The 10,979-nt window shown below is 53.6% G+C and overlaps 1 protein-coding gene across 2 annotated transcripts; it reads left to right on the top strand.

The window, feature by feature from the left end:
* COMMD7 (COMM domain containing 7) lies at positions 4,809–9,829 on the top strand. Of its 2 annotated transcripts, none has more exons than XM_021416880.1 (9): positions 4,809–4,929; positions 5,609–5,662; positions 5,759–5,861; positions 7,488–7,544; positions 7,623–7,660; positions 8,189–8,279; positions 8,401–8,450; positions 8,936–8,984; positions 9,487–9,829. In XM_021416880.1, the coding sequence occupies exons 1-9, from the start codon at positions 4,846–4,848 to the stop codon at positions 9,561–9,563; spliced, it is 603 nt and encodes a 200-aa protein (XP_021272555.1). In that variant the 5' UTR covers positions 4,809–4,845; the 3' UTR covers positions 9,564–9,829. The 2 variants fall into 2 exon arrangements, with proteins under 2 accessions (XP_021272555.1, XP_021272554.1); XM_021416879.1 differs by having other exon boundaries at positions 5,756–5,861.

The following is a 10,979-nucleotide window of genomic DNA, read 5'->3' as shown; positions in this document are numbered from 1 at the left end:
CCCACCAAGGAGCCCGGCACTCTCGGGGTTTTGCGCCCCTGCCCCCCTCGCCCCGGTTTCCCCTCGGTGCTCTGCATTCCACCAGTGCCCCGCACCATCGGTGCTCCGAGCACCCCCACACCGCTCCGCATCGCTCGGGGCTCCGCTCCCACTGGTCCCCCGTGCCCCGCATCCACTTTCCGGGTCTCCACATATCCCCCTCCAGTGTCTCCATCCCTCAGTGGTGCTCTGATGTCCCCCCATTGCTGGCACTCCCCGGGCTCAGCATTCCCCCACGGTTCAGCGTCCCCCCGGGGCTCAGCATCCCCCCAGGGCTCAGCATCCCCCCAGGGCTCAGCATCCCCCCAGGGCTCAGCCCTACAGCCTCCGCAGTGCAGACCCCAGGCCCTGCCAGGGGTGCAGGGCTGAGCCTCCCCCTGCCCTCCGCCACGGTGTGGACGGACAAAGCCGCACAAGTTTTGCAACAGTTTATCGTTTGTTCCTCCTTTTCCTTTCCAATGCAGAGGCGAGCACTTGCAAAGGCTGCACTGGGAATGAGGAAAACAGTCCGCACGTTCCCTGCCCCAGACAAAGCATCCCGAGTCCACGTGGGGTATAATCTTCTCTGCTCCCTTGTTATTGCTTCTGGGTACAGCAGAAAACTGGATATCAGGAAGGGGAAGGAATATTGTTATCCTGCTGTGATGGAAATAAGCTCTCAAGGCCAGGAGGAAAAATGAGGCAGCCAAAGTGTCAGCAACCTGCAGGCAGCGCCTGGCCCAGCCCACGGGGCCCGTACAGCAGGTTCCCCGCACCACCACCCCACTGTGCACAACGTGAGCATGAAAAATGTGGCTGCACGTGCAGAGAAAAGCCCTGCAAGTGAACAAGAGAAGGAGACGAGAAATCTGGTCTGGGGAAGCCTTTGGGAATGCTGGAGATTACCATTCAAATAAACACACGCCAAATAAACCTCAAGCTGATTTGCAGCTCTGTTGAATAGATTAAAACCGAGCAAATAGATTTTACTCCTGTTCGGTTCTTCCAAATTTTGAGAAGCAAAATGCTTCTGTGTGTTTCTAGGCCACCGTGAGGAGTGGAATTAGCCCTTGCTTCAAGGACCCTCGGGCTCCTCTCCCTTTCTAGCAAAACCTTCCTGCCGCCGCTGGCCCCGCTGACCTGCCATCAATCTCTCGCCCGTGGAAACGCCTCTTTGCCTCTCTTCCCTCGGTTATCATTTAATTCAGGAGAGCACTTCTGTGCATACGGTTTGAAAAAGGCACGGCACTGAACAAAGCCGCTCTGGGCAGATCATGAGCTAAACCCTGACCCCGGCACCGCTGCACACAGCCGCGGAGAGATGCTGCGAGTTTATTTCTTACCCATCAAGAAAGTTCGTACGTCATTTTGTGGGAGAGAAAAATAATGGTTCTGATAAAGGAACCTAAAGGAGACGAAATCCAGTAGGAGATTTTGTATTGAGGTTTGGGTATGCTGGGCCACAGCAGTGCCAGAGCAACCACAGCACTGCTCCCCGTCAGCCTGAGGCTCCCCAGCAAGGACCAGCAGTGTGATGCATCTGTGGGATCAGAGCCCACCAGAGCTGTCACCAGCACATCTGCGAGAGGCTGGGAAGTGTGCCCAGGTTGCTCACAGCAGCCATGTGATCCTGGCTGTCCGCCTTATTCTCTCCCATCAAACCTCTCCCTAAATTTCTCCTTTGCTGTTCTGGCCAGACAAACTGATATCGCCTCCTCCTAATGCTCTGCCATGTCTCCTCTGGGCACCTGCTGTCTCTTACTTTGCACCAAAGTGTTCGGGTTGGAAACTGCTCTGTGCTTTGCAAGCAGCTTGCCTGAACATCCCAGACAAATAAAGCAATTGAGCAAATACGATTTATTCCCTACAGCCTTCAGCAGTGCATCCTTGTTATCTCTGGCAGCTCAGGTCCCAGGCCCCACTGGAGCCTTCCATCAAGCAGAGCAAAGCACCAGCACCATTAAAACACTGCAAACCATTGCAAACCCTCCTAGTGACCCCATGGAGCGCATCCCAATGGGTGTCCTCTTCCTCCATGTGGGCTCCGTGCCCCACGCCCAAGTCCTCACGCAGCCCCGTGCCATCTCTGTAGGCTTTAGGCTTTGCTCGAGGCTCTGCCCCAGCTGTCTGAAAGCCTCAGCCTGCTGCCACATGTGGGAACGAGCCTGCAGCCTGTGCAGAGCTGGGCTGCCTGCTCACATCTGCGGGGAGCTGCTGTTGACATGGAGGTAGGAAGTGTTCTCCCTCCCACACAGCGTTTTGAGCCCTTCCTGTGGGCTGGCCAGGACTGCACGATACAACTCCCTAATAAAAATAAGGTTAAAAGCAGTTGGCATCCTTGTAACCAGAACATCTCGAAAGCCTGCGGCAACAAGCGTGTGAACTTCAAATGAGAAGGCACACAAAGAAAAATCTTCCGTGCCTCTCTGGCCACAAAATCCTCTTTCTCCTAGAAAACAGGATGCGTTTGCTGCAGCCGAACCTGAAGAGCTGAGGCCCCAGACGTCGGGGTTTGAGCACAGGCAGCAGCAGGCAGAGCCCACTGGAGGAAATGTTCTGCCCCTGGTCACAAGGCAACAGGAGCCTCTCAGAGCTCAGAACCCACGCTGCCACACCGCCGCTGCCTTTGCCATAATGTACCTCTGCAGCAGCACTTCCTTGGGAGCAAACAGCGCCGAGTGCAAGGAGAGAAAGGAAAGGGCATTAAACTGCAGAAGAAACTGAAATCCTGATCTCAAAGATGCCACTTGTGTTAGCCTCTGCAGGAAAAGCACTCCCCCTCCAGCGCTTCAGCTGGGCAATATCCATCACAAGAGCAGGCAGGGGAGAATGTCAGCATTCCTCAGCCCCTTGGAGGGATGCTCTCCCAAATCCGCACAGCTGGAGGGGATGCTGCACATTGGCAGAACAAACAGAGCTGATCTGGAGGGGTGGAAGGTGTCCAGGTGCTGCCTGGGGTCGCTGGCAGTCTCTCACCCTTCTGGGCCTTCCCCATGGCAGCAGCAGCTGGGAGCCTTCCTGCCCCAGGAATGTGCCCCAGGGCTGGCCATGGGGGATTGCATGGAGGGATTTGAGATCTCCTGAGCAGAAGGGTGCACCGGGAGCGGGATGTGTCAGCCGGGATTTGATCTTTTAGTAACACAGAGGAAGGAGCCTTCCTGAAGTGATGCTCCCCATACACAGGGGAAGGGCAGGGAGGAAGCTGCCCAGGGTGGACGGGTGAAACGAGCTGAAAGAAGTATCTTAAGAAGGGCACATCATTCCTGCAGTTCATTTTGGAGCACCTCTCTGGAACACCCTGCTTCCTCACCTGTCCTCCCACTGCTTTTTGCTGCTGCAGTGCCTGTGGTTATCATCACCTGTGCACAACACCCAGATGACATCTGCAGCTCTGGGCCCATCAGCGACGCTCTGCATGAGAACACCCCAACGCAGCACCCCAGGCTGATGGCCTGCAGCCTCCTCTTTATAGATGAATCCCAAAATCCTTTCCCAACAACCCCAGAGCCGGGTCCCAGCACAGAGGGTTGGTGGTACCCAGCGCAATGCCACGCTGCCTTAAACCCGTGTCCCACACATCAGGATGGATGCATTTCCTGTTGATTGTTTAAACGGGATGTTGTGAGCATGTATCTCCATTTAAACTCTTCTTCATGGATCCTGTCACTCAGCTTTCCCCAAGAATTTGGTTTTCTGCCTGGGAAATTTTTTACCACCACGGGCTTCTCCCTTCTGCCGTACCGTGTGCATGCTCACACAAGCACGCACCAGCACTGAGACCATCGTTAATTAGTTCCTAAAGCATCACCCTCGAAAGACATGGGGAATTAAGGATGAGTCACAGACTGCTACTGCGCAGCTGATCCTGGCTTGCCAACCAGACAGAAGATTTTCTCTTTCCTTATTTCCTTGATTTATTTATTTTTTTTGACCGTAAATGAATTTGGCCACTTCACCGCAGAGCCCGGTGCATCGTATTGACAGCTAGGTGAAAAACCCTCCCTTGTTTTGGGCTGTGCTGAACGTGGAGGGTCAAACCCCGCAGGCACCCACTCCCATGTGTAACTTCTCCACCCCCACGATGCCCTTAGGTCGGGGCACTGAGCTGGGCACGGACTGGAGCAGGATCTGCCGACTGAGCTGGGAGATGGAGGGGGAAGGAGAGGGCACAGGGCTGTGATTTCCAGCCACCGAATGAATATCCCTTAACTCCTCATCATCCACGGCGCTTCACTGCGTAACTCGTTTATAAAGCACGCCGGGAAAAGCGCTGGGAAATATTCTGTGATGTGAAACTGCGTGGTTTTGCCTTTCACAAAGGCTTTCCTACGGGTGAACACGTTCGGGACAGAGGGGCTCGGGCACAGACACGTGGACACAGCGCTGCTCCTGCAGCTCGTGCTGCCCTGCTCCCCAAAAGCTGCGGAGTCCTCAAAGGGAACGCGCCGAGTTTCGGGATTTTCTCCTGGACATTGGGTAACGTAGGAGAGGAGGAAGAGAAGCGAGGGGCGATTTTATCCTTCGTCCGTTCCCGACGCACATCTCTGCGCGGCCTCAGCACAATGTCTGTGTCACGCGTAAATAAATAAATAATAAATAAATAAATAAATAAAATCCTATCCACGACAGCCTTTTAACGATTTATTTGGTTACTTGTTTTTTGCTTTTTTTTTTTTTTTTCCCCCCTACGTAACGTGGAAACAAAGCTCCCCCGGCACCCCGCGGCCTGCCGGGGGCCCGATGCCGAAAGTGCGGCCGCCAATGCTCAGGCTGAGGCGGGCGGGCGGCGCGGCGGGGCCGGGCGGGGCGGGCGGAGCCGGGGCTGCCATGGGGCTGCTGAGCTTCAGCCGGGAACCGGGGCCGGAGGCGGGGAGCGGGGACGTGCAGCACCTCAACCAGCTGAGCGCCGAGGTGCGGGGCCGGGGGGCCGGAGGGGAGAAGGGGCAGGTGCTGCCCGGAGAGGGCACTCGGGCGGCTTTGCGGCGCTGGGCCCTGCGCCTGGCCCACCCGGTGCAGCGCTGCTGCTCGGGCTGCAATGCGGCCGTTGTGGTGCGAAGGCGCTGGGGGAGGGGGGTGGAGTCGCGCCCCGTCACGACGGGAGGCTCTGCCCGAGCCTGCTGGCAGCGCTGGGAGGTGCCGGGCTCGGCCCACAGCCCGGCTCGGGGGCGGCGGTGAGGCCTTGAAGCCGGGCTTCTCTCTCCCGAGTCACTCTGGTTACCCCGTGGCTTTCGTGATGCGTGAGAGTGGAGGATGGCATCCCCTGCTGCAGATCTTTGGGTTACACAGGATAGAACAGCAGCACCCGATCAGCCGCCAGCCGCAGAAGCCCTGTGCGGCGCTGGGTGTGCAAACCCCTTGGGTGTCTTTGGAAAGCGTCCATGAGCAAATCCCATCCGTAGGCATCTTGTCATGCCAAGGGCCGGGGGAACACGCCAGCACGGGAGGTCAAACTGCAGGACCAGCACGAGGAGAAGATAGAGCCGTGTCAGGGCAGACATCACCCCAGGCTGCGTGGCGAGGAGGGCAGCGAGGTGCTGAGGAGCGAAGCGTGCTGATATTCTGCTCCTAACGCCGGGCTGTTTCTTCACAGCAATTCTCAGCGCTGACTGAAGTGCTCTTTGGCTTTCTGACGGAGCCCAAGGAGGTAAGGCTGCGCAGAGCACGAGGAGCACAGGAGCGTGGCTCTCAGGTGAGAAGCACGCAGAGATAAGACTGTGTTGTTGCTCTTTCTCTTGAGCAGGTAGAAAGGTTCCTGACACAGCTCTCAGACTTCGCAACCATGAATAAAATCAGCTTGGGCCCCCTGAAAAACATTGTCAAAAGTATTCTCCTGGTACCCAGTGGTAAGTGATACATATGCATATGCTGCCCTGAGGCCAAACTGCTGTGTCCATTCCTGCATGCTGCTAAAGGCCTTGCTCTTCGGAACTGCGTGCAGTTGACTTGCACGATGATGCTAATAGCAGCTCATAAATAACATAGCATTTAAGCATCATAAATTCAAAAATTGCTCTCCTGTTGCAGTATCCCTGCTGAGTGACTCAGGCTTTGTCTTCTTTACACCCTACCTGCATACGTGTTTTGCAGGCCTGGCTACACTCACTCACCTGGTTATTAAATGCAAGCACAACGCTTTGTGACGGTAACAGAGCTTGGTTCAACTCGTACCTGTAAACCCATTTGTGCTAGATCAGCACAGTCTTGTGTTGGCACCAAGTCTTTGCAGATCCATGCAACTGACCCAGCACTGTGACTCCTACAGGAACAAAGCACTGTTTGAGGGCTGCCTTCACTCCCCTCTGGAGTGAACTGGAAACCAGCAAGCATAGCTCCGGGCCATGTACACGTGACATCTGTCCTTGTAGTCTTGTGTTAGAAAAACACAGAAGCATCCAGTAACCTCTCATTCATAGACACTGGAGGAGAGGGGCGGGAGAATTCCCTTTGCGTGCCCTGTTCAGACTCCAGCTCTGTAGGAGATTGCTCTGATGTTTTGGCTGCCATTGGACGTAACACTGCATCAAACATCTTCCCTGCACGCACGCTCATGCCATGTTGATCCTTGTTATCAATGGTTGCTTACAAATATCCTTCAGTCCCTGGCTTCCCATAGCGTTCCTCACAGCAGTGAGGCCACGCACGAGGGTTTCCTGCATTTGGGCTAAGCTTTCATTCTACTATTTCAAGCCATTTCTTCTGTCCCAGAGAAGCACTGAGTAGTTTCCTTCCCTACAACTGTCTTGAAGGTATTTAGTGCGGAATCGGCATTTTCTCCCTTCCTGTTTGTGCACTGGGTGCACTCAGTCTCACAGTTCCTGTTTGCGTGCACTGGCTCCAGTCCTGTTACACCTTCTCTTTAGCTCTGGGCTGCCACGAGCTGCACCAGAGCAGAATACAGCAGATAACTTTGCCTCTGTGCTACACGGAGAGCCACGTGGGGCTGGCAGTCTCTTTGAATGTACTCGATTCCTGCTCCTGGCTTCAGAGAGCAGAATCCTTGTAAACTTCCATGTGCTGCCTGCGCTCCGGAACAAAGGAGGCAGGCACAGCAGGGGTAAGTGTTATATGCACACGTTCACACCCATAATCCAAAACACAGCAGGTAGGTCAAATTAGTAGCCTGCCAGCCTTAACAGTTCCCCTTTAACAAGCAAAGCTTCTATAGGAGAGAAAGCAGCAACTTCAAAACACAACCGCTGCCGCCGTTACCATGGTTACCTGCAATGAAATCTCTCCCTCTCTCTCTCAGGCACTTCCATAGGACTGACTTTTAAAGCACTGGGCATCTGCAAAGATACCAGCAGACACAACTGTATTTCCTATCTCAGTGAGCTGTGGTTTGTTTCAAAACACAGTCCAAGAACAGTCTTTCTATGGCGAGGTCTCCATCCCTGCGTTTGTTTGCCACAGTAAGGACTGGTTCCACTCAGTATAAGCTGATTTTTTTTTTCCTTGCACTGTTTATTCAGGTGCCCTGAAGAGAAATCTGTCTCCCGAACAAGTCAGAGCAGATTTCGTTGCTCTAGGTAGGTCACATGACTTCACTAAATAAAAGCTAATTAATATTTATCACCTATAGTAATCTCGTGTGGTTTCTCCCACAGGCCTCAGTGAAGAGAAAGCCAGTTATTTTGCAGAGCAGGTATTAATGCCTCCTTGCTTGTTTCTGAACTAACAAAAAGTCAGTCTTTGAGTGGGAACTCGCAGAACCCCGTGTGGATGCATCAGCCACTTTCTTCAAAGCCAGCTCCGAATTTTGAACGGAGAATTCTCAGATATCGGATAAGAAACACTTGTGTAACGGTGCTCTGGTTTGCTGTGGCCTCTCGCCCGTGGGTTTAGTGATTCCTGCAGCTCTGTGTGGCTTCCATTTGATTGCTTTGCATGCTTTGAGCCCCGGGGTCACGCACTTACACAGACACATGACGTTTTGCACAGGTATTGTTACACAGAACCAGTGTTAAAACAAAACCAGTGAGTTGCAGTTCCAGAAGTGACAAGGCAGATGGAATTCCTTGCAGGACTCGGACATCTCTGAAAGCCCTCCTGCCCGTGTTAGTTGGTCCCTTCACACGCACGCGCTTTGGGCTTCTGGTTTCTGATTTATGTTGAAATTACAGGTACCACGAAGAGAGCCTCTCTGAACTGATTGTGTGTTCTGCTCTTGCAGTGGAAGCTGAATGCCCCCACCCTGACACGCCTGGCTGTCGGTCAGACGCTGACAATCAACCAGCTGATAGATATGGAGTGGAAGTTTGGTGGTAATGGAGCTAAAACTTACACTGGATGGGCTGGGAAACCCAGCAGCGGCTTTCGGGTGTAGAACGTTTCATTTCACAGCTTGGCTAACGTCATCTCCCTTCTGCTCTTTCTGACCCACAGTTACTGCTGGGAGCAGCGAACTTGAAAAAGTGGGAAGTATCTTCTTACAGGTAAATCTGCACGGGAGAATTCAGGTGATGGTGCAGTTAGGGAACGAGCCGTAGCCAGGCCTGTGGGGGGAACTGGCTGTGAGAGGAAGCAGGGGAAAGCTGGATCTCGTAGGAGCTGGCTCTGCAGTGGTGCATCTGCTTCAGTCTTCTGAGGGAGCTGCCAGCAGACAGCAGGCACACTGCTGGTTGTTACTCTTCAGAAGACACTGTGTGTCACAGAAGTGTAGCCCACTCTGAAAAGCTGTTCAGAAAGCAAAGGTCGTGCTATCTCAGAAAGGGAGGGGGATGTGGTTGTTTATAAGGACTTCCCAGGGATCCTCCCGAGGCCTTATCTATTCCTACAGTGACACTTCTTGAAATGCCTGTCAAGGATGTGTGTTCTGTGTGGCAGTTGGCACTAAAAGTTGGAGCAGGCTCCTGTCTTTTCATGCTGCTTGAAATCCAGGCTTCTGCATTGATATCCCTCTGCTTTTTCTTCCCCCAAGCTGAAGCTGGTGATTAAAAAAGGGAGCCAAATGGAAAACGTCTATGTGGGTGAGTTAACGGTTCTGGAAAAGAAGGCAGCATTGGAGAACATGAAATCTGAGCTGCAGCTCTGAGCTTCTGGGTGTTCGGGGAGGTGGGGAGGACCTTGGGGTGCAGACCCAGCAGGGGTCACTGTGAGAGCATCGCTGGGAGATGCTCCTGCTCCAGCCTCTCCCTGCATTATTTGGGAATGCTGACTCTTGGGCAGCACTCACGTCCTTGCAGAAGTAAATGCAGATATGCCACGGAGCACAGGGAAGCAGTCAGAGCAGCATGGCAGGGGAAGAAAGTAAACAATTCAAAAGTGTCAGCTGCAGTTCCGAGAATCCTCACCTGGAACCTGTGCACAGTCCAGCTAGGATAAAGAAACAGCTGCTGAGAGTCAGTGTCTAATCCTGCCTAGCTTGGGTGAACGCAGGTTGCTCTGTGGTAGCACCAGAATGGCTTTTCCAGCGTTCAGTGCAACCTGACGTCTAAGACTTTGTACCTCTATTATTTTTTTTCTCTACAGAGTTAACGTTGCCCCAGTTCTACAGTTTCCTGCACGAAATGGAACGGGCCAAAACCACTCTGGAAAGTTTCAGCTGAAACTGCAAGGACCTGACCAGGCTGTTGAGTTTCTCCTTGTGGACCTGCAGATCTGCTCTGCCCCAGCTGGTGGGAGAAGACGAGGCCGTGTGACGAACAGCTGTGTCAGAAGGACCCAGCAGTCCTTGAAAAGCCAAAACTTTGGCAAGTGTTCTGGAGACACTACAAGCCCACCTGTCTCTTTTTTATGCTATTATGAGAAATGGTCAGATATGTGTGGATACGTGTACTAAAACGGCAGAGAAATAAACCCATTCCCATCCTTCTCTGTTTGTATCAGAATTTGATGTTCAGTGAAAGAGGGGATCAGAGCAAAGAATCGCTTTCAAACTAGGAAGAACCGAGCAGGAGAGGATGGGATGCAAGGAGAGCATCTAGCCTGGTCAATCACTTAATGCCCACTTCGAGCCTTTCATTTCTCTCGTGTCAAGAAATGGATTGATTACAGCCTTCCCTATCATGCCTTGTTATGGAAAATATCATAGAATCATCATAGGATGGTTTGAGGTGGAAGGGACCCTTAAAGGCCATCCGGCCCAACCCCCTGCAGCGAGCAGGGACACCCACAGCTCCACCAGTGCTCAGAGCCCCCCAGCCTGACCCTGAGTGTCTGCAGGGACAGGGCACCCACCTCAGCTCTGTGCCACTGCCTCACTGCCCTCAGTGTAAAACCCTTCCTCCTTATATCCCGCCTCACTCTCCCCTCTCTCATGTGTGTCTTTGCAGCTTGCAGAAAACCTGGCACTTCTCCACGTTGCATTTCATGCAATCCTGCGTGAGTGACTGGAGCCTATAGTGAGGGTAGGCTGAATCACGTGCTTGGAACACAGCGCAGGGAATCCTGCTGGCAAGCCTGGGGATGGTATCTGCATATTTATTTTCTGACATATCAGGCCATTCAGTTTAAGCTTTGTCACATGATTAAGGTAACTTAAAAAAAAACACAAATTCTTTAACGTAGCACCCTGCAAAATATCCCATCTCCCTTTCGGGTGGCAGGAGTAGCCCCAGAGGGCTTTCTGCAGACAAAAGGAATGTTTTTGCTTTACGTTTTCTGTTGGCCATTCCTCCTCTTTCCCCTCGCCCCCTCAGTGCCGCAGTGGCACCGCTCGGCCCGTCCCATTGTGGTGAAGGGCTGCTGGAAGATGCCGTGCTCAGACCGGGTCAGGATCCCGCTGCCCCCGCTCCCCTCCTGTTTCAGGTTAAGCTCTGTGGGGCTGACGCATGCCGCAACCCGCTGACCCCAAGGATGGGGGTCACCTCTGCGCTGCTCCACAGCCCCCAGCGCCAGCTCTGATCGGCGGCAGCAGAGAGCGTGGGGGTCACAGCGACCCACAGCCCCAGGAGCCGTCATCCTCTGCGCTTGGCTGCGTGATGGAGCCGGACCCGGCAGGAGGGACCGGGTCCCATCCTGGC

Source organism: Numida meleagris, chromosome 19, assembly GCF_002078875.1.
Source record: "Numida meleagris isolate 19003 breed g44 Domestic line chromosome 19, NumMel1.0, whole genome shotgun sequence".
Lineage (NCBI taxonomy): Eukaryota > Metazoa > Chordata > Aves > Galliformes > Numididae > Numida > Numida meleagris.
This window is presented reverse-complemented; position numbering and strand designations above follow the sequence as displayed.

Excerpts from the sequence above, each read along its gene's own strand:
- COMMD7 (XM_021416879.1), top strand. The coding sequence starts at position 4,846 with ATGGGGCTGCTGAGCTTCAGCCGGGAACCGGGGCCGGAGGCGGGGAGC. Across the intron at positions 8,451-8,935 it reads TGGGAAGTATCTTCTTACAG|CTGAAGCTGGTGATTAAAAA; the intron begins GTAAATCTGCAC and ends TCTTCCCCCAAG. Across the intron at positions 8,985-9,486 it reads AATGGAAAACGTCTATGTGG|AGTTAACGTTGCCCCAGTTC; the intron begins GTGAGTTAACGG and ends TTTTCTCTACAG.